The sequence below is a fragment of the Hyperoodon ampullatus genome (assembly GCF_949752795.1).
Source record: "Hyperoodon ampullatus genome assembly, chromosome: 1".
NCBI classification, from domain to species: Eukaryota; Metazoa; Chordata; class Mammalia; order Artiodactyla; family Ziphiidae; genus Hyperoodon; species Hyperoodon ampullatus.
This window is the reverse complement of record NC_136914.1, coordinates 58902350-58924224: the sequence shown is the minus strand read 5'-3', so window position 1 is coordinate 58924224 and position 21875 is coordinate 58902350. Positions and strand designations below refer to the sequence as shown.

General features: G+C 43.8%; 1 protein-coding gene across 1 annotated transcript in view; it reads right to left on the bottom strand.

Moving 5' to 3' along the window:
- Positions 1-1472: 1472 nt before the first annotated feature.
- The window catches only part of HKDC1 (hexokinase domain containing 1), a gene marked incomplete at both ends in the record, with an annotated part of 38958 nt that continues 18555 nt past the window's right edge, over positions 1473-21875 (bottom strand). Inside the window, 12 exons of the mRNA XM_079712404.1 lie at positions 1473-1620; positions 4070-4303; positions 4806-4961; positions 6897-7080; positions 8473-8572; positions 8749-8844; positions 14923-15042; positions 15136-15281; positions 15614-15918; positions 16982-17215; positions 18328-18483; positions 21332-21515. Coding sequence (XP_079568530.1) covers positions 1473-1620; positions 4070-4303; positions 4806-4961; positions 6897-7080; positions 8473-8572; positions 8749-8844; positions 14923-15042; positions 15136-15281; positions 15614-15918; positions 16982-17215; positions 18328-18483; positions 21332-21515 — 2063 coding nt within the window. The remainder of the gene's footprint in view (positions 1621-4069; positions 4304-4805; positions 4962-6896; positions 7081-8472; positions 8573-8748; positions 8845-14922; positions 15043-15135; positions 15282-15613; positions 15919-16981; positions 17216-18327; positions 18484-21331; positions 21516-21875) is intronic.

Sequence of the window (21875 nt, the reverse complement as noted above, 5' to 3'; positions counted from 1 at the left end):
CCTCCTCCATTCTGTCTGTCTGAACATCCTGCTTCAGCAAATGGTGACAATTAGCACTAGGAATAAGTACATAAATCAGAATAAATCAACCTGGATGATCTGAAATATTTTTCTTTTCAGTTTGTTTCCCATGATAATGGTCTCCACTTTTTCTAAGAAAAATTTCTTGGAACACTTTATTTCAATCATGCCTCCATCCAGTAAGTATTTAATAAGAATGGCACAGCAGGGCTTCCCTGGTGGTGTAGTGGTTGAGAGTCCGCCTGCCGATGCAGGGGACACGGGTTCGTGCCCCGATCCGGGAAGATCCCACATGCTGTGGAGCGGCTGGGCCCGTGAGCCATGGCCGCTGAGCCTGTGCATCCGGAGCCTGTGCTCCGTAACAGGAGAGGCCACAACAGTGAGAGGCCCACGTACCGCAAAAAAAAAAAAAAAAAAAGCAATAGCTGTAGGATCATGTGGTAAATGCCCAGTCACAGAAAGTATTCATTTAAATGAAATTTGGATAATCTATCAAAGATATTATAGAAGACATTCCATATATTTTTCCCCTGTTGGTAAGAAGTTTGAACTAAATAGATGCTGTCAGCAACTTCTGACTCTATGGGTCCCTCATTCCACCAACAGATCATGAAGTTACCAAGCAAGCCTCCCAGATGAAATATTAAAACCTCATGCAAAGATTCTTGGGAAATCAAATATTTTTATTCATTTACTGGATTTCATATACCTAACGGTCCTTAAAACAACTATCATCAGCAGTGACAAAAACCACATGTAAAATGATAACAGGTGCCCCAAACAGCACCCTTCCCATCACACACGTTTACTGAGAAACAAAATCCTACAGGGTGCTGATATAACTCACTTTAAGCATGAAAAGTTTCCTACAGGCCTCCCTGGCAATCAACGCTTCTTCATCCTGGGGCTGAATACTCCAAAGTTTTTGTTCTCTCTTCACGCTTGAAGTCAACATGACAAGTTAATGACAAGTTAGATTAGATCTCCAGTTGATTAAGCCCCTATCCCTCTCAAATGTGCATCTACAAGTAGATGGCTCAATCTACTACAAGCAATGGCTGAAGCATCCCAGTGGGGAATTCAGCCAGCCAGGCCACATGGGCAGATCGTGTATTTGTTTCCGAGCCCAGCAGCCACAGGACCCAAAGCCATAGAGAACTAACAGCTCAGGTCTCAACTGAAAGACGCTAAAAGGGGATCTCTTGGGCCCAATGCTTTGATTTTGTAAGTTGGCCCATCTTTGGTCCAAACATGCCAAATAGAGATGTCACTTAATGCCCTTGAAAACCAGTAACAAAATACTAAGAGTACCCAAGAACCTGGGGTTCTCTTTTGGCTATCCAGAAGGTGAAGTCAGCCAGAAGCTTGCCTGCTGGTCTCTGACCAACTCATCTGCCAGAGGAAAGGCTGGTCAGTATCCAAGGCACATGCGGCCCAACCCCAAGGGGTTCCTAGTTCTCCCTCTGTGCCTGCTGTAACCTCTTGGCCACAGCAGTGATCAGAGCTGCTCCCTTTCCACTCCCATCTTCTGACAACATGAATGTCACATCACATCGAGGAGCTAGTTCTTTCACAGTTTCCTGCAATATCCGAGAAAAGCTATAAAAAAGAAAAAGAGAAACATCATCAGCACTTAGTTGTAGCATGTATCAGTATTTCCTTCCTTTTTATGAGTAATATTCCACTGCATAGATGGAAAATAGATTGCTTATCCATTCATCAGTTGATGGTGAGAATGTAAATTGGTGCAGCGATTATGGAAAACAGTATGGAGGCTTCTCAAAAAATTAAAAATAGAACTACCATATGATCCACTAATTCCACTCCTGGGTATTCATCCAAAGAAAACAAAAACACTAATTAGAAAAGATATATGCATTCCTATGTTCATGGCAGCATTATTTACAATAGCCAAGATATGGAAGCAACCCAACTGCCCATCAATACATGAATGGATAAAGAAGATATGGTATATATATACACAATGGAATATTACTCAGCCATAAAAAGAATGAAATCTTGCCATTTGCAAAAAGATGGATGGACCTAGAGAGTATTATGCTAAGTGAAATAAGTCAGACAGAGAAAGGCAAATACTACATGATTTCATTTATATGTGAAATCTAAAAAACAAAACAAATGAACAAACAAAACAGAAACAGAGTTACAGATACAGAGAACAAACTACTGGTGATTGTCACAAGGGAGGGGACTAGAGGGTTGGGCAAAATAGATGAAGGGTATAAAGAGGCACAAACTTCCAGTTATAAAATAAGTCGGGGGATATAATATACTGCATAGAGAACATAGTCAATAATATTGCTATAACTTTATACAGTAACAGATGGTTACTAGACATGTGGTGATCAATTTGTAATGTATATAAATGTCAAATAACTATGTTGTATACCTAAAACTAATATAATATTGCATGTCAACTATACTTCAATTAGAAAAAAAAAAGATTTGGGAAGTTGCTCTCTTTACAATGTTAAGTTTTACAATCCACTAGCATGGGATATTTTTCCATTTATTTAGGTTTTCTTTATTTCAACAACGTTTTGTAGTTTTCAATGTACAAGTCTTACACTTCTTTTATTAAATTTATTACTAAGTATTTTATTCTTTCTGATGTTATTTTCTTAATTTCATTTTCAGATTATTCATTGTTAATGCATAGAAATGCAAATGATTTTTGTACACTGATCTTGCATCCTGAAACCTTGCTGAATTTGTTTCTTAGTTCCTTCCAATAGTTTTTTGCAGATTCCTTAGGATTTCTATATACAAAACCATGTCATCTGCAAAGATAGTTTTAGTTTTGCCTTTCCAATATAGATGTCTTTTATTTCTTTTTCTTGCCTAACTGCCTTGTGTAGACTCATCCTTGATTTTCTGCTTGAGGTCACATATTTTTGGTCTGGTTCCTATAAGCCTCTCCCTTGAATCAAAACTTGACTGAGAGACAAAACCACACACCATCTGGAGGCAGTACAATGTTGAACAGCAGTGGCAAGAGTGGACATCCTTGTCTTGATCCTAATTTTAAGGGAAAAGCATCCAGTGTCTCACCCGTAAGTATGATGTCAGCTGTGGGTTTTTCATAGATGCTTTTATCAGATTAAAGAAGCTCCCTTATTCCTAGTTTGTTGAGTGCTCTGATCACGAAAGGTGCTAGATTTTATCAACTGCTTTGTCTGCACCTATTGAAATGATCATGTGGTTTCTGTCCCTTGGTCAGGTCTTGGTTCAAAGGAAGAGGCTTGTAGGAACCACACCAAAAATATGTGACCCCCAAGGGGAAAACCAAGAAAAGATATTAGTCAGTTATTCTGGATAATTAGTCAGCATCACAGGAAGGGCTAAGGATCAAGGATTACAGTAATAATATGTTTATGTATACATTTCAGCATAATTGGAAATTTTTATAAGCTTGCTAATACCTTTCTTCATTGCCAAAACAAAATATAAAACATTAAATAAAAGCTTTCATTGCCATCTTTTTGATGTGCCACGTAGTCTACAGACACTATTTGACTTAATTCTCCTGACAACTTATGGGGTAGGTATGATTTTTGTCACCATTTTAGAGATAAAGAATTAGGGTCAAAGGGAGTAAGAAACTGGCTCTGGGCCCCCCAGCTTCTAAGTGGTGGAGCCAGGATTCAAACTCACTCTTAATCCTTCTGCCTCCTGACTCTGAGCTCATACTTGTCACATGCTCTGTACTGTGCAAAATAGTCAGTTCTCATTGCTCCCTGTGAGGTCAGGTGAGACTGTGTTAATAATAATTACTTGTATTTACTGAGCACTGTGTAAAGCACTTTTCATGTAGGAACTCACTCAATCCTGATGCAGGCCTAGGAGGTAGAGATTATTACTGCCTGCCTGTTACAGATGAGGAGCCTGGGGTTCAGAGAGGGTGGTGAACACCCCACATCATAGCACTAGGAAGCAGAGGCCCCAGGGCCTGCACTTTGTCTGTCAGATTCACCAGGGTCCACACTCAGCCTCAGCATCCCCACCCCTGCCTCTCTGGAGCACTCACTGCGGGTGCAGCTTGTACAGGGTGCCATCCACACCCACGGTGATCTTCAGGTGCTCAAACCCCTGGTTTTCCCTCCTTTTCTCCACGATGGCGGCCAGGCCAGCACCGTAGAGCTCGGCCGCCCGCTGGGACACAGCTCCACACACCTCCTTCACCACGATGCTGTCCTCACACGTGCTGTCCAGGCCAAGCTGCTGCAGGATCTTCCTGACCTGGAGGAGGGCCAGCCGATCGCTGCAGGCAAGCAGAGCAGGATGTCAGGACCTATTCCTGGGGTCCTAGAACCTGCTCCGCAGGGCTCACGGGCCCCCATCCCTAGATGCTCAAGCGGGAGGGAGAAGAAAATGATCCAAGCGATGGTAAGATTGGAGCAGGATGCCTTAGAAGCTGAGATTCAAGAAGGTCTGCCACCCCCAGAAGTCCCATCATCTTTAAAGAATAAAGTGTGAGCACATCATCTTTTCAGAATCAAAAGAGGATCATTTTTTAGCCTAAGCTAATTCCTGTGTAACCATTTAGGAACCTCGGGGCCCAGACAGGCTGCTGGACCCTCAGCTGGGTGCTGTGGTCCTGATACAGCTGGAGAGAGGGAGCAACCCCAGGAGGCAACCCTATGCCCAGCCAGGCCCTTACTCTTTTTATTTTTAAATTTCAAATCTGCCGGAACCTGGTGTGACAGCGGCACATCCAACATAGGGCCTGTCACATCAAGCAGGTGAAATTGATCACGAGTCACCTTTCAATTTGAGACAAGAACTTGGTTTCAAAGATGCCCCTGGTCCGGAGACGCTCTGAAATCTGCCCTCTGAAGAGGAGACCCTGCTTGGTCAAGTCAATCAGGATCTGCCGCACGATCTCCCCCAGGTACATCCCACTGGTCATTTTCTCGTATCTGTTTAGAGAAGAGAGATGAGGTTGGCGAAGGCAGGAAAATCAGTGCTGCTGAGTGGTTCCCGAAAGGATCACGAGTCAGAGTGTGGAAGGCATGCCACTGGCATCCACCAGCTGCCTGGGTTGCAGTGGGTCAGAGTGGGCAGCAGGCCCAGAGAAGTGCATGCAGGAGACAGTATGATGTGGGAAGACCAAGCTTTGGAGCCATATTGAGCAAGAACTAGGTCCCAGCTCTGCCACACATTAGCTGCATGACCTGAGCAAGCACTTTAAACCATCATCTATAAAACAGGGAGCAAAACCCTGACCCCACAAGACTGTTGGGAGGCAACCATCTGGTGCACAGTAGACACTAAGCTAAAGTGAGTCCCTTTCCTGGTCCCAAAGCTAGTTCTCCTTGGCTTTGTATTTGAAGAAATCTGTTCCACTAGAGCTTCTGCTCCATGAGATAACACATTTAAACTGTATTCACACACCAAGGGTGGTCCAAAATGTTAGCTCCCTTCCCCCTTTCTATCAGGCTGTGAGCTCCAAGGCGGAAGGTGCAAGAGAAAAAGGAGCTTTGCAACCGACAGGCACTGATCAGGCACGCTGCCCAGGTATGTGTGACAGTATTAGTAACAATGATGCAGAGCTGGACTGCCACTGCCTGCAGGGTCAAATGGAAATCTGAGTGTGCCTGAGACTTACGTGCGGGACTTGTGTTCTCTTAACTGCTCAGGACCTCATCAGTCCAAAGAACTAACACTTAGACAAATAATGGTGACAGCAGGTGAATTCAAGTATGTTGCCCCCTTAAACTCTCACTCCAAAAACGTGAGCTTCCAGTGGATTCAGACATAAAACTTGGATGCCCCAACTTGCGATTTAGAGATAAGGCCCTTTGTTAAGGTCCCTTGTGTTTTGGTCCCTGGTTCAGCTGGGCTTACCACAATTCACCTGCCTCCCACTTACAAAGACTAGTGCCAAAGGAAGATGAGGGACCACCAGGGCTGGTCTTGGTCTTGTCAAGCCTCTTCCTATTGAGTTTTCTCAGTTCAACAGTCAGCAAGGCACCTGTGGTCCAGGCATCCCATTACATTTCCTATCTGCTCAACTCTTCCACTTGGATATCAGGATAAATGTACATTTTCATCTTATTTTATATAGTAAGACACTGGGTTTAGTTGTGACAAAGACCATATGGCCTGACAGTAAAGCATTTACTATCTGGTCCTTTACAGAAAAAGTTTGCCAACCCCTGTCATAATGGATGGGCTCAGGCTAATGATCAATCCACCATATGCTAGCTCTATCCCTGTCTACCCCTTTCTCTCCTATTCAAGACGGTATGTGAGAATGCAAGTGAAAATGTACTGTTTTGTGTTTTTTTTAAACCATCATTATTTTCAGTATTTTTAGTATGGTTATCAATTGGAATACACCTCACAAAGTGATTGTGACCCATGCTGGAACACAACGTCATGGCTGAGAACCAGGACTCCCATCCATCACCTGCAGCCACTTCCCCACCCCCAGAACAACAGAGATCACCAACCTGGCAGCCTGCTCTTGAAAGACTAAGGATGTTGACCTCTCAACTGGACCTACTAGAAGCCCATCTTGAGAGGGCCCAGTAAGTCAACATGTCCCAGCTCTGTGACACCCAGTCCACAGTGAATAGACTTTTTGACAACCTCTGCCTCACTTCCACAGCCACCACTAAACCTTATGGTAGATTGTGGTAATTAGAAAAAGGCTCACCTTCTTTCTCTTTGTTGGAAATTTGTCATAACTTTATGCTTTTGTTCAAATAAGACATTTCACTAACATCTGATGGAGAGTTGTCATAAATATACAAACTATGGTGTCTGTAACATGAAAATGGCACCCCCTTAGATCTGCTGAAGTCGTACACTGCACAACCTGCATAAGTGCACACATCTGCCCTCCTCACCTCTGTTTGCCAGGATTCAAGGACCCCTCGTCCACCTCCTTGTCATACTGGGTCCGGATGTCATCTAGGCAGCCATTATCTCCAAATCCTCCCCACTCCGTGTTTATGCACATCTTCCCTTCATCCCCTTCCACCAGTTCAATGTTCCTCATCTCCTCCATGTAGCACATGTTGCTGCCTGTTCCTAAAAGGTCAAGATGGGACTTTAGTCTTCAAAAGACACCACTACATCTTCAAGAGCCAGCAGGGTACAGTAGATAGGAATTTAGGTTTGGAGTCAGATACAACTGGGTGTGGACTTTAGCTTTACACTCATAGCTGGGTGACCCTAGACAAGTATCTCATCTTTCAGAGAGCCAATTACTTCATCTGTAAAAAGGAAATAATACCTGCTTTATAGATTTGTTATAAAGAAAAAAAAAATGAGATGATGTTCGTAAGTTTCCTCCACATAGAATTGGTAGCTGTGATATCATTATCTTCCTCCTCCTTCTCCTCATGATTATTGATAAGCCACAGGCACACCAAGTAAGCTCCAAGCAGTCACAGAATTAGCAGTCAGAGCTGGAAGGGACCATGAGGAATCATCTAGTCTTGGAGAAGTAGACACTTGGCATCTGAAAGCCACCCTCTTCTCCTTTGTCCATGACCTGGTCTCAGAACTATTCTCAACACAACAGTCCAGGCAACTATTATCATCAATCAAACAAATCTTACCTCTTTGTCCTCCTAGATCTAGCCCAGCCCTTCCCACAGATGAGGAAACTCAAGTCCAGACAGAATAAGCAACCTGCCCAAGGTCACAAAGTAGGTAAGTGTTGGAGTGAGATGAAACCTCTTAGTTGGCATTGAAGACATCTCAATATATCCCCATCTCCTGTTCTATGTACTACTTAAACTCAGGAAGCCCAGACAACCAGCTGGAACAACTTTCCCAGATTCTGTGATTACTTAACCTGTGCCTGTCACTGAGAATGCCCATCACCCCTGTCTCCACCTGTTCAAATACCACCTGTCCCCTCACCTGTTAGAGTATCCCCCTGGAATCGACCCTTGCCCTTAATCACTGCCAGACTTTTCCAAAAGACCCTTAAAACGCCTACATCATACCTCAGACCACTCCCTTCTGCTCTCCTAGGTTTCTTTCCAACTCTTCTCCATCCTGTGCATACTGACAGCCAGAAGAGGTCAGAGAACAGAGAAGGTGCATGTTGGAGCCAACATGAAAATCTAGCTCCCTCAGTCCCGTGCCAACCTGATCCAACTGTGGTCTCCTTCCTCCCAGAATAATCTGCCCCAAGGCGCTAATTTGAAAGTCCCCTCTTTCTATGTTATTCTCCTTCCTCAACAGAAAGGAAAACCTTGGCTTAGGACCCTTAGGGAAAAAGATGTTAAGTAAAGACTTGGGAATTAGGAGACCTGGAATCCCAATCTTAACTTTGTCTCTACTTTGGACAAAGCTGGCTTCAGAACCTCTACGTAATGGAACAATGGCCCCCTGACCTTCACTATGTTAAAAGGGAACCTCTAAAAGATCAGATGGGAGTAGGCCAATAGGACATGCCTGATCACTTACCTGCAATCAGGCCAACTTCACAATTACGATCTTCATAGCCACAGGTCATCATAGTCCCCACTGTGTCATTCACAACTGCAACTATGTCCAGGTCAAACTCCTGCAAAGGAAGCAGCTCTACTATAAGTAGGATGTGCAAGCCAAACAGGCTCAGGAGGGGCACATCAGCCTGATGTGGGCAGAGGCCAGAGTCACAGGGCTGGGTATAGGATGGCAGAGCAGAGGGGCCTCGGGGAAGGGGCAAGGTCAGGCATGAGCCTTAACACCATAACGTACATTTCTCCTCTTGATGGCTTCCCTGAGCATGTCCACCACATCTTCCCCTTCACAGTCAGTAGCCTTGAAGCCTTTGGTCCACTCAATGAGTGTTCCCTGTAAGAAAGGAGGGTAAATTCATTTGTGCAATAGTTTGCTGGGACCACTATACAATCTCAGCATCAAACAGATGCAAGGCACTATAGCTGACTGGTAGCCAAATGCTTTTGACTGTGCTTCCAACTGTAGCCCTAACACTGGGTCCAGAGGTGCCACAGAGCATGATGCTCAGACAAGGTCTACTGCTGGGGAATAATTGCAGCAATTCATATTTATCAAGGGTCAACGCATGTTCCCTGGCCATGACTGCACAGAACAAAGGCCAGTTCTAATTTACCCAATCAATCACATCTTTGTGATTAAAGATAAAGCTGAAAAATGTTCATCAAAGCATTGTTTCACAGGAAAAACTAGAGGCATCCTGTCATTCCAACAATATGGATCTATCATCTTGTACATCAATATAGGAAATGCTCTACAACCATAAAAACATAATGCTTTAAGAGACGTTAGATGTTAGAGAAAGATGCTCACCATACACTGTTAAGTGAACTCACATTAAACAAATATAGATGGTGAATTATTCTATTATTATTTTAAAACTCACACACACTCAAATCTGGAAAAAGGCCTGGAACAATGCATACATCAGGGGGTTGACAGTGGTTCTCTCTGGGTACAAGATTACTGGTACCTTTTAGTCTCTCCTTTTTGTTTGCCTATATTTTCTAATTTTCCTAAAATTAGCATGTATAATTTTTATAATACCAAGAAAAAGTATTTCTAATTTTTTTTTTAATTTTATTTTTTTAATACAGCAGGTTCTTATTAGTTACCTATTTTATACATATTAGTGTATATATGTCAATCCCAATGTCCCAATTCATCCCCCTCCACCACTTCCCCGCCTTGGTGTCCATATGTTTGTTCTCTATATCTGTGTCTCTATTTCTGCCTTGCAAACCAGTTCATTCTAGATTCCACATGTATGCGTTAATGTACGATACTTGTTTTTCTCTTTCTACTTACTTCACTCTGTATGACAGTCTCCAGGTCTATCCACAGCTCTGCAAATGACCCAATTTCATTCTTTACGGCTGAGTAATATTCCATTGTATATATGCACCACACCTAAGTCTCTCTTTTGGGAACTAGTGGTTACCAGAAGGGCGAGGGGTGAGGAGAGGGGCAAAATAGGTGAAAGGGATTAAGAGGTATAAACTACTAGGTATAAAATAAATAAGTTACAAGGATGTAATGTACAGCACAGAGAATATAGTCAATATTTTATAATAACCTTGTATGGAGTATAAGCTATAAGAATATTAAATTACTATGTTGTATACCTGAAACTAATATAATATTGTAAATCAACTATACTTCAATTTTTAAGTCTCTTTTTTCTCCCCAGCCATCAGTGGCTTTGCTCCCAGCTGTCCACTGGTCTCCCCTCCTTCTTAGGTGTGTCTTCATGAACCTGTCAGAACTGCTGGGAGAGAGGCCTGAAGGCCCAGTGTCCTGGGTCAGGAGGTGCACCTGTGCCCTGGATCATTCAGGACCATGGACAGCTGCACACAGCTCCCCCTTCCCATGTGTATTAATTTCTTTTTCAATATCTTTACTGAAGTATAATTGCTTTACAATGGTGCATTAGCTTCTGCTATATAACAAAGTGAATCAGCTATATATATACATATATCCCCATATCCCCTCTCTCTTGCATCTCCCTCCTACCCTACCTATCCCACCCCTCTAGGTGGTCACAAAGCACCGAGCTGATCTCCCTGTGCTATGCAGCTTCTTCCCACCAGCCATCCATTCTACATCTAGTAGTGTATATATGTCCATGCCACTTTCTCACCTCGTCCCAGCCCATCCCTCCCCCTCTCCATGTCCTCAAGTCCACTCTCCACATCTGCGTCTTTATTACTGTCTTGCCCTTAGGTTCTTCAGAAACTTTTTTTTTTTAAGACTCCATATATATGTGTTAGCATACAGTATTTGTTTTTTCTCTGTCGACTTACTTCACTCTGTATGACAGACTCTAGGTCCATCCACCTCACTACAAATAACGCAATTTTGTTTCTTTTTATGGCTGAGTAATATTCCATTGTATATATGTGCCACATCTTCTTTATCCATTCATCTGTAGATGGACACTTAGGTTGCTTCCATGTCCTGGCTACTGTAAATAGTGCTGCAATGAACACTGTGGTACATGATTCTTTCTCAATTATAGTTTTCTCAGGGTATATGCCCAGTAGTGGAATTGCTGAGTCACATGGTAGTTCTATTTCTAGTTGTTGTTTTTCTTCTTAATTTTTATTCGGGCATAATTGCTTTACAATGGTGTGTTAGTTTCTGCTTTATAACAAAGTGAATCAGCTATACATATACATATATCCCCATATTTCCTCCCTCTTGCGTCTCCCTCCCATCCTCCCTATCCCACCCCTCTAGGTGGTCACAAAGCACCACGCTGATCTCCTTGTTCTATGCAGCTGCTTCCCACTAGCTATCTATTTTACATTTGGTAGTGTATATATGTCCATGCCACTCTCACTTCATCCCAGCTTACCCTTCCCCCTCCCCGTGTCCTCAAGTCCATACTCTACGTCTGCGTCTTTATTCCTGTCCTGCCCCTAGGTTCTTCAGAACCTTTTTTTTTTTTAGATTCCATATATATGAGCTAGCATACGGTGTTTGTTTTTCTCTGTCTGACTTACTTCACTCTGTATGACAGTCTCTAGGTCCATCCACCTCACTACAAATAACTCAATTTCATTTCTTCTTATGGCTGAGTAATATTCCATTGTATATATGTGCCACATCTTCTTTATCCATTCATCTGTCGACGTACACTTAGGTTGTTTCCATGTCCTAGCTATTGTAAATGGTGCTGCAATGAACATCGTGGTACATGACTCTTTTTGAATTACGGTTTTCTCAGGGTATACGCCCAGGAGTGGGATTGCTCGGTCGTATGGTAGTTCTGTTTCTACTTTTTTAAGGAACCTCCATAGTGGCTGTATCAATTTACATTCCCACCAACAGTGCAAGAGGGTTCCCTTTTCTCCACACCCTCTCCAGCATTTATTGTTTGTAGATTTTTTAATGATGGCCATTCCGACTGGTGTGAGGTGATACCTCATTGTAGTTTTGATTTGCATTTCTCTAATGATTAATGATGTTGAGCATCCTTTCATGTATTTGTTGGCAATCTGTATATCTTCTTTGGAGAAATGTCTATTTAGGTCTTCTGCCCATTTTTGGATTGGGTTGTTTTTTTGATATTGAGCTGCATGAGCTGCTTATAAAATTGGGAGATTAATCCTTTGTCAGTTGCTTCATTTGCAAATATTTTCTCTCATTCTGAGGGTTGTCTTTTCATCTTGTTTATGGTTTCCTTTGTTGTCTAAAAGCTTTTAAGTTTCATTAGGTCCCACTTGTTTCTTTTTGTTTTCATTTCCCTTTCTCTAGGAGGTGGGTCAAAAAGGATCTTGCTGTGATTTATGTCATAGAGTGTTCTGCCTATGTTTTCCTCTAAGAGTTTGACAGCAACTGGCCTTACATTTAGGTCTTTAATCCATTTTGAGTTTATTTTTGTGTATGGTGTTAGGGAGTGTTCTAATTTCATTCTTTTACATGTAGCTGTCCAGTTTTCCCAGCACCACTTATTGAAGAGGCTGTCTTTTCTCCATTGTATATTCTTGCCTCCTTTATCAAAGATAAGGTGACCATATGTGTGTGGGTTTATCTCTGGGCTTTCTATCCATTCCATTGATCTATATTTCTGTTTTTGTGCCAGTATCATACTCTCTTGATTACTGTAGCTTTGTAGTATAGTCTGAAGTCAGGGAGCCTGATTCCTCCAGCTTCATTTTTCTTTCTCAGGATTGCTTTGGCTATTCGGGGTCTTTTGTGTCTCCACAGAAATTGGGAAATTTTTTGTTCTAGTTCTGTGAAAAATGCCATTGGTAGGTTGACAGGGAATGCACTGAATCTGCAGATTGCTTTGGGCAGTATAGTCATTTTCACAATGTTGATTGTTCCAATCCAAGAACATGGTATATCTCTCCATCTGTTTGTATCATCTTTAATTTCTTTCATCAGTGTCTTATAGTTTTCTGCATACAGGTCTTTTGTCTCCTTAAGTAGGTTTATTCCTAGGTATTTGATTCTTTTTGTTGCAATGGTAAATGGGAGTGTTTCCTTAATTTCTCTTTCAGATTTTTCATCATTAGTGTAGAGGAATACAAGAGATTTCTGTGCATTATTTTGTATCCTGCTACTTTACCAAATTCATTGATTAGCTCTAGTAGTTTTCTGGTAGCGTCTTCAGGATTCTCTATGTATAGTATCATGTCATCTGCAAACAGTGACAGCTTTACTTCTTTTCTGATTTGGATTCCTTTTATTTCTTTTCCTTCTCTGATTGCTGTGGCTAAAAATTCCAAAACTATGTTGAATAACAGTGGTGACAGTGGCAACCTTGTCTTGTTCCTGATCTTAGTGGAAATGGTTTCAGTTTTTCACCACTGAGAACAATGTTGGCTGTGGGTTTGTCATATATGGCCTTTATTATGTTGAGGTAAGATCCCTCTATGCCTACTTTATGGAGAGTTTTTTATCATAAATGGGTGTTGAATTTTGTCAAAAGTTTTTTCTGGGCTTCCCTGGTGGCGCAGTGGTTGAGAGTCTGCCTGCCGATGCAGGGGACACGGGTTCGTGCCCCGGTCCGGGAAGATCCCACATGCCGCGGAACAGCTAGGCCCATGAGCCATGGCTGCTGAGCCTGCACGTCCGGAGCCTGTGCTCCGCAACGGGAGAGGCCACAACAGAGAGAGGCCCGCGTACCGCAAAAAAAAAAAAAAAAAAAATAGTGTGTATACATACAATAAAATATCAGTCAGCTTTAAAATGGAAGGAAATTCTACGTGGATGACCCTTGAGAACGTTATGCTAAGTGAAATAAGCCAGTCACAAAATAACAAATACTATTATGATTCTACTTATATGAGGTACCTAGAATAGTCAAATTTATAGAGACAGAGAGTAAAATAACGGTTACCAGGGGCTGGGAGAGAGGCAAATGAGGATTTATTGTTTAATGGGTATAGAGTTTCAGTTTGAGAAGATGAAAGAGTTCGAAAGATGGATAGTGGTGACAGTTTCATAACAATGTGAGTGTACTTAATGCCACAGTACACCTGTACTTTTTAAGTGCACCAGTGTACACTTAAAAACAGTCAGAGTGGTAAATGTTATATCTATTTTACCACAATAAAAAAATGGTAAAATAAACAAAGCAAAAATAGTGTGTACATCATGGGGACATTGACTGGATTAGACAAAATCTTAACAAATCTTTGGTGTCATTCTTATTATTGTCATGAGCTCTCTGACTGACTTGCTGTGCTGACCAGAGTTCTCTCTATAAATTGAGGAGTGGTGTTGTGCTTTTATGCCAGTCCTGTAAGCTTGGTTGACATAAGCCTATCAGAGAGCAAGAGAGAGTACTCTGTTCTCCGTAAGCTGGTGAATGGTGCTTTTATCCAAGAATTCCAAGAAAAATCTTGTGATGTACATTTCTAAATTATTATGAATAATTTATTAAAATCATTATCCATGATGTTCTTCAATGTCAACTAGGTAAGTGTCTATGTGATAAACTCCTGAAATTCTAATATCAAGAAAGAAATGCATTTCTTCTGATGCACTGGTATGCTTTTGTTCATCAGACAATAAAAACCCTACGACCTATTGCATTTCCCTGTTTACACAGGAAGACCCAGGTAATATTGTAGACTAAGAGTTATAACTGGCCTTAAATGGTCGTTACCTCTTCTTATCTCTCGATAATATGATTTGACCTCTCTTTTAACAGTAGCCTTATCCAAGTGTCCCTTTATTGTATACTACACTAAATTAGTTTGTAAACTTCAATCAAAGAAACAGTAATAATGAAAAGGGAACACAGTAAAGAGAAAAAAATTAAATGGTCCAAATTCTCGATCATGTCTCCCCAGCTGCCCTGAACCTGAGACGCCAAAATAAAATGAACAGTGACTCAGAGCTGTCTTGAGATTCCCCAGGTGTAGGAGGGAATGGACCCACCAGGCTGGGCCATCTTACCTTGTCAATGCTCGCCTGCCTGCAAGGAAATGAGAATGTGAAGCCCAAAGGCAGCTGGGCTCCCTTGAGGCCCATGTAGTCCAGGAAGTCAGCGATGCACTGCACAATGTGGTCAAACAGCTGCAGGGAGAGAGCGGCAGTCATGCCAGGCCTGCACTGTACAGGGTGGCAGGCTGGCACCTCGGAGTGCGGAACCCCCTGCCCAGCATTTACCTCCTCGCCAGTGCCCTGCATGATCTCCAGGGGGATGGCGAAGATCTTGTTGTACATTCGCACTGACCTCCGTCCGCTTCTGATCTTCACCAGGAGGACCCGGAAGTTGGTTCCCCCCAGATCCAGGGCGAGGAACTTTCCTTTCTCTATGGTGGAGAAAGTGGGGGCTGCATTCCACCGGCACGCACCGAGCAGGGTCTTGTGTGCAGGCATTGGGAGGAAGTGTCCAGATGGTAGCCCCTGGGAACAGCATCTGGGTCTTCACACACATGGAACCTAACTTAGGTATTCTTCACTGCCAGTGCCGTGGATCAACCAAAGCAAATAGATTCAGCAGAGTACTAACCTACCCCAACCCTCCTCCCTCCATTATAGACATGAACCCAAGGCTCTTGAAACAAAAGACCTAACTGGATTTAAGGAGTTTTGATACGAGCTCTGGGTGGCCCATCAGAGAAGGGAGCTGTGCACGGCCCACCTGTGCCATCTGGCATCCCACAGACGTAGGTGGGCAGCATCTTGACCGTGGCCAGCGGGTGGGTGTCCCTCTTCAGCCCGTACTCGAACTCAACCCGCATCTTGTCCCGAATGTCCACAAGTTGCTCTCGGGTCAGCCGGAACAAAGCTAGCACCTTGTCAATCTGCTTCCGCTGGGCCTGCACGCGGGAGGCCACTGCGGTTACCATGGCGGCCCCCTTGGTGCTGCCACTCTCCGACAGGAGGAAGCGGACGTCACAGTTCGGGACCAGTCTCCTCACCACCTTGTGCAGGCGTTTTGGGTATCTAGAGGTGGAGGGGGGATGGCAAAATATGTAAAACTCATAAAGGCCCGGGCCCAGCCAATAGGAACAGACACAGGTGTAGCAGAGGAAAGGGTTCCCGGGGAGCCCTGCTGGGCCAAGGCTCACCCCTTCAGTTGCTGGATGGAGGGGGAAGATGGGGGTGACTAGGGGTAGGGACCAGGGCAGCTGGGACAGTGGAAGGGACACTTGGAAGGCTCAAAGAAGTGGTTATTTTATCACTAGTATTATAAGCAGTAGGGCATGTCCACACATAATGTATTGGCTGAACATAATCTCTGCCCAAAAGGGAAGGGTTCTTTCCCTAGCTCTTCCCAGGTGTACCCACCTGACTTCCAATAACACCTCTGTTAGTCAGAGGAACTTCTGTGCTCCCTCCTTCTGGGAAATTCTCATTTCCCTGTTTGTTTACTGTCTGCCAGCCCAACAGAACTTAGGCTCCATAAGGGTAGGGACTGTGTTTTCTTCACTGCTCTGTTACCTTGCTTACAACAGAGCCTGACAAGTAGCAGGTGCTTAATGAAACTTTGAGGAATAAAGGCAAAAGGATAAAAGCGATGAAAGAATGAATAGTTGAATAGTGTTTTTTACTGCTGTTATTCTTTCCCCCCCCAAGTAGACCCAAACGATACTGTCTTCCTACTGGTATCTTTCATGTGGACTTGGCAACCCCTGCCATCCTGATTTTTCCCCATTTATAACTGGGTGTATCTTACTTTCCAATCTTACCACATAGCAAGTATTCAATAATAATGGATAGACAGATGAATAGATGGATAGACAGATGGATAAACACAGGGCTTTGCTAGTCAGGCCATTGGTTTTAGCAGAATATTCCTTTAAGAATGATCCCCTAAAGCAACCCAGCCAGCTAGATGAATGTAATCTCTGAATTCACCCCTTCCCCTGTAATCTCAGAACCACAGAAGGCAGTTGGGTCCAGCAACCCAGAGAAGCAGCGTCGTTTAGAGACAAAACTGGACTCGGTTCCAAGCAGACAGACTGGACTCATTTGCAGGGGGTGTGGGCCGGCGACCAGTACTCACTGGGGGTGGATCTTGTAGAGTGTGCCATCCATGCCCACCGTGGTCCGGAGCCGCACCAGCTTCTTGTTCTCCCGCAGGCGTGTTAGGATGGCTGCCAGGGCCGCTGCACAGAGATTGGCTGAGCGGAAGGAAACGATGGTGCAGACGTGCTGGACCGCGACGCAGTCAGCCTCTGAAGGCTCCAGGCCCAGATCCGTCAGGATCTCTCTTGTATTAGCCAGGCCTTCTTTATACCTGGCCAGGGGATAGGAATGAGAGGACCACACTTCTCCATCCTGTGGGAGTCCCCCTCAGAGAGCCAGCATTCCCACCTCTCAGGACTGTGAAAATAAACAGGCTGGCACATAGTCATATGATAATAATGACGATTTCAACAATGATCACGGTAGCCACCATTTATTGCACACTATGCGCCAGGTGCTTGTCTAAGGACTTGACATGTGTTAACTCAGCCCTCACAACAATCCTGGTGGGAGTACTGTCATTATCCTATTGCACAGAAGAGGGGTCTGGGGCACAGACAGGGTAGGTAACCTGTCCACAGGCACAAAGCTGGTAAGTGCAAGGGGCAGGATTTGAACTCAGGCAGCTCGATTACAGAGCCCACCCTTCTAAGCATCCTGTGCTATACTGCCTTTTACAGAAACTCAGTCTCTGCCAAGCTCTGCATAAACACAGACTCTGAGAGTCAGATGTCACCCTGTTGAACTCAGAATCCAAGCTGATTGCAAAGCTCAGGGCAATGCCAGGGTTTCTAAGCCTGAGGAACAGGATCCTGGGTTGACTGGGGCCAGCCACCATCACCAGTCAGCTCCCCACTGCACACCTTTGTGTGAGCCCCCTAATCACCAAAGCCAAAGCCAAAGCCAAAGCCAGTCCCTGACAGCACCAGGTAGAGAAGGTTATTGCTATAGCAGGAATTCTTAACTTGGATTCCATGCTTGGGTTTTAACAGGTCCAAGGATGCCCTGGTATTATAAGCAAAATGGTGTGCAAATGTGCATTTTGGGGGTAAAGGGTCCAGAACTGAAATCAGATTCTCAAAGTGGTCTGTGACCCTAAAAAAGTTATGTCACCACTTCAGTGAGGAAAAAGGTAACAAAACATGAGGAGGGTGCAGACCTCCGATAGCAGAATCCCTGGCTGCTGAAACCAACAAGAAGCCACATGTGAGGCATGGCAGGCATTGCTAATCCACCTGAAGCTGTGTCCAGGTATGAAATCGTCCCGTGAAGAAGGAAGATCTGGTTCCTTCTGTGCACCACCACCATAAGCACACCACTCCTTGGTTGCCTACCCTAACCCTCTGCAGAGTCAAGGTGGAAGGGACCCTGCCAGCAGCTTACTTCTCCATGGCAGCCACGTGCCGTGTTTCAATCTTGCCCTTAATGTGGAGAGCGGAGGATTTCTCGCCGCCAAACAGGAGACCTGCCTTGGCCATCTTCAGCAAGATGAGCCTGACGAGTTCACCTAAGTACAGGCCGCTGATCATCTTCTCAAACCTACAATTTGGTGAACAGATCAGTGGCAGCAATGCCTTTGGTTATGCAGCATCCTTTCCCAAAGCCCATGAGCCACAGCCCGTGGTTCGGAGCATGAGTAGTGGACGGGCCTCTTTACAGGTCAGGAGGCCTCAATCCCTGTCCCAGCTTGGGGTGCCCTTGGGAGCCCACTCATCCTCTCTGAGCTACATTCTCCTCACCTGTAAAAGGGGAGGACTAAACTAGAGGAAACCTAAGATTCTTTCCTGATCACAAAGTGCTTGATTCCAAAAATCTTTATCTCAAATCACCCTTGGCCATGGGGGTGCCATTCTCATATCAGGCATAAGGAATCTCAACTTCAGAGACTTCAAGTACTTTCCCAGGATCACCAACCACAGTGTGACAAATCCAAATTTCAAACGTTTCCAACTCCTACACATGTTTCTGCCCAAGAGAGAAACATGCTGTGCCTGTGAGATGGGCTTGGATAGCTCCAGAGAGGTTCTACAGTAATATGGATGAAATATCCCACCAGGCTACCTACACCTGGACTCTCAGTCTGCATACAACAAGCAATTACTTACTGTTTCCCAAGTAAACTATTAAATATAATTTTTATTCTGCAAACATAAGATACAAAATCAAGGACAACCTGTTTTCTAATCAACTTTATCTATTTCATATAAAGTCTTAGAACATTGCAGAAACAAGACAATCAAAAGAAATCCAGGTTGGGTTTGGGGGAGTAGAATTTATTTTAAGTGAAATGGATAGGATGAGGATGATAAAGTCCCCCAAATGGCACCACTTCCTTGGGCTGTGGCTGCTCTGTGTCACCAGTGAAATGGGTGTGTGCTGGGGGCCAGGTGCATCCAAAGCAGAAATTTGCTCCCCAGGTATGCACTTCTAGTGTTGAGTGGTTTCTAGGAGGTACTTAAAATATTTATTACCAGGGCTTCTTGGGAAAACGGCTGATTTCAGGGCTGGGGCTGGGAAAGTGCATGGTGAGCCTAGAGCATCTTACTGTGCCAGAAAATAAGGAAGTACTTAGAGTGATGGAATCATGTCAAAAGGACACAGGGACTAGCTTGAAGGAGCTTCCACTGGCTAAATCTGAAAAGACTTTGAATATCAAAAGAAATATAATAGGAAGGAATTATAACCCATTAAATTAAAAAAGAATCCATATTAGTATAAGTAGATAAATGGAGGAGATAGGAAAGCTCTTACTTATAGTAGAATAACAACTAATAACCTACAGGGAATGATGGATCTAGAAATTCATCAATGGATGCTAAAACTAGAGAGTGAAAGTTTAATGAGAAACAGGATATTTACATAGTCTCAAAGTATCTCTTCACCAGATACTTATTCATTATACAGGGAATAATAATAACCTTATGGTGCAGAAACCTCTTTCATATCCCCTTAACCAAGTGATCTGAGTTAGCATCCCCAGTAACGGAACAAACAACATGTGCTTCCAGATCCGATGCCCAGGGGAGGACACACACTACTTGTGTGATAGTCCTGCCAAAAATACATCGCCTGAATCTAATCATGAGGAAACATCAGGCAAATCCAAGTTGAGGGACATTCTGTGAAATAAATGGCTTGCATGCTTGAAGATCGTGAAAACCAAACAGATATTACAGAAGATTAAAGGAGGCTAAAGAGACATGGCAGCAACACATAATGTGTGATCCTGGACCTGGACCGGGACAATTTTTTTTTTTTATAAAGGACATTAGTAGGGCAGCAGGTGAGTTTTGAATAAGATCTGTAAATTAGAGATTAGAACTGATTAAGTGTTAATTTCCTAATTTTGATAATTATACTTTAATTATATAAGAGAATGTAATTCTTTTCAGATAATACACTCTGAAGTATTTAGGGGTGAAGTGATATTATGTTTGCGATTTTAGTCTCAAATGTTCAGAAAAATAATTTTATATAGACATATGTGTATTTTATGTATATGTGTATTTTATGTGTCTGTGTATATACATATACACAGAGAGAGAATGGTACTATTAGGGAATTTGAGTGAAGGGGAATTTTATACTATTTTCACTACTTTTTTGTAAGTCTGAAATTGTTTTTTTAAATTTTAAGCGTTTTTGTTTTTTTTTCTCACGGGCCCAGCTGCTCTGCGGCATGTGGGATCCTCCCGGACCAGGGCACGAACCCCTGTCCCCTACATCGGCAGGCGGACTCTCAACCACTGCGCCACCAGGGAAGCCCTTTAAGCGTTTTTTCATTCAACACTTTTTTTTTTAAACAAACACTTAATGAGCTGCAATAATATGTAAGACCCTATGTGTAGAAAGGAAAGGAAAATCACAGGTGTAGCCGCCTTCAGGGAGCTCAGCATACAGGCAGAGCTGAGGCAGACCCTGAACACTTATACTACAGGTGAGTGTGGGATGGGAGCAGAGAAAGGCTCGGCAAGACCTGAGACTGAGAGGGACTCACACCAGGTGCTGCATGATTAGGCCTCGGAGAAGGAGGGGGCGGGGCAGAAGGGGAACACAAATGAGGAGTGTGTGCTCCCTCAGGCTGCACTGGTTTGTTCTGTGGCCACTCATCCAAATGCGCCAAGAAGGCAGGACACCTAGTTCACAGCTGTATCTCCCCTACATCTGGACTGAATTCAAATCAGGGATATGACCTACGGGAAATCACTCAATTTCCTTGGCTTTCACTTTCCTCATCTGTCTGGTGAAACTGAAATACAAGCCTTGATTCATAAACTCCCTGTGATGGATAACGAGTCACAGCTAAGAAGCCTCACAGGTATACAGCATGCCTGAGTAAGTGGACATTTACTGGTGCCGATGCCCAGATTACAGCGCAGGGTACTCACAGCTGCTTCCCGGGGTTGAGAGAGCCGAGGTCCAGCTCCTGGTCGAACTCGGTGCGGATGTCCTCCAGGGCCCCGTCATCCCCGAAGGCCCCCCACTCGGTGTTGATGCACATCCTCCCTTCGTCGCCTTCCACCAGCTCGATGTTGCTCATGTCCTCCATGTAGCACGCGTTGGTGCCAGTGCCTGGACGAGGGATCAGGGAGAAAACAGAGACGTGAGGGCTCCCAGCTGGACAAAGACAGAGGGGACTCTCAACTGCCCAAGAGTCCTCTGAACGTATCACAAAGTGCTTTTGATCCACTCCGGGGGCTGGTTCTCGCTGAGGGAAGCAGCTTTTGGCGAGCTGGGGAGTTCATGAGGAATAAAGCTGACATGCCAAGTCTACACTTGTCAGGGTGTTAATGGTTTGCTGTTATCAATGGAGTCAATTGTGAAGAAGTCCCTGATGAATATGTATGAAAGCTGACAGTATATTTACTAAGAGGAGGATGAGTTAACCAAACTTCGTAAATATGTTAAAAAAAAAATCACCGACCCACAGTA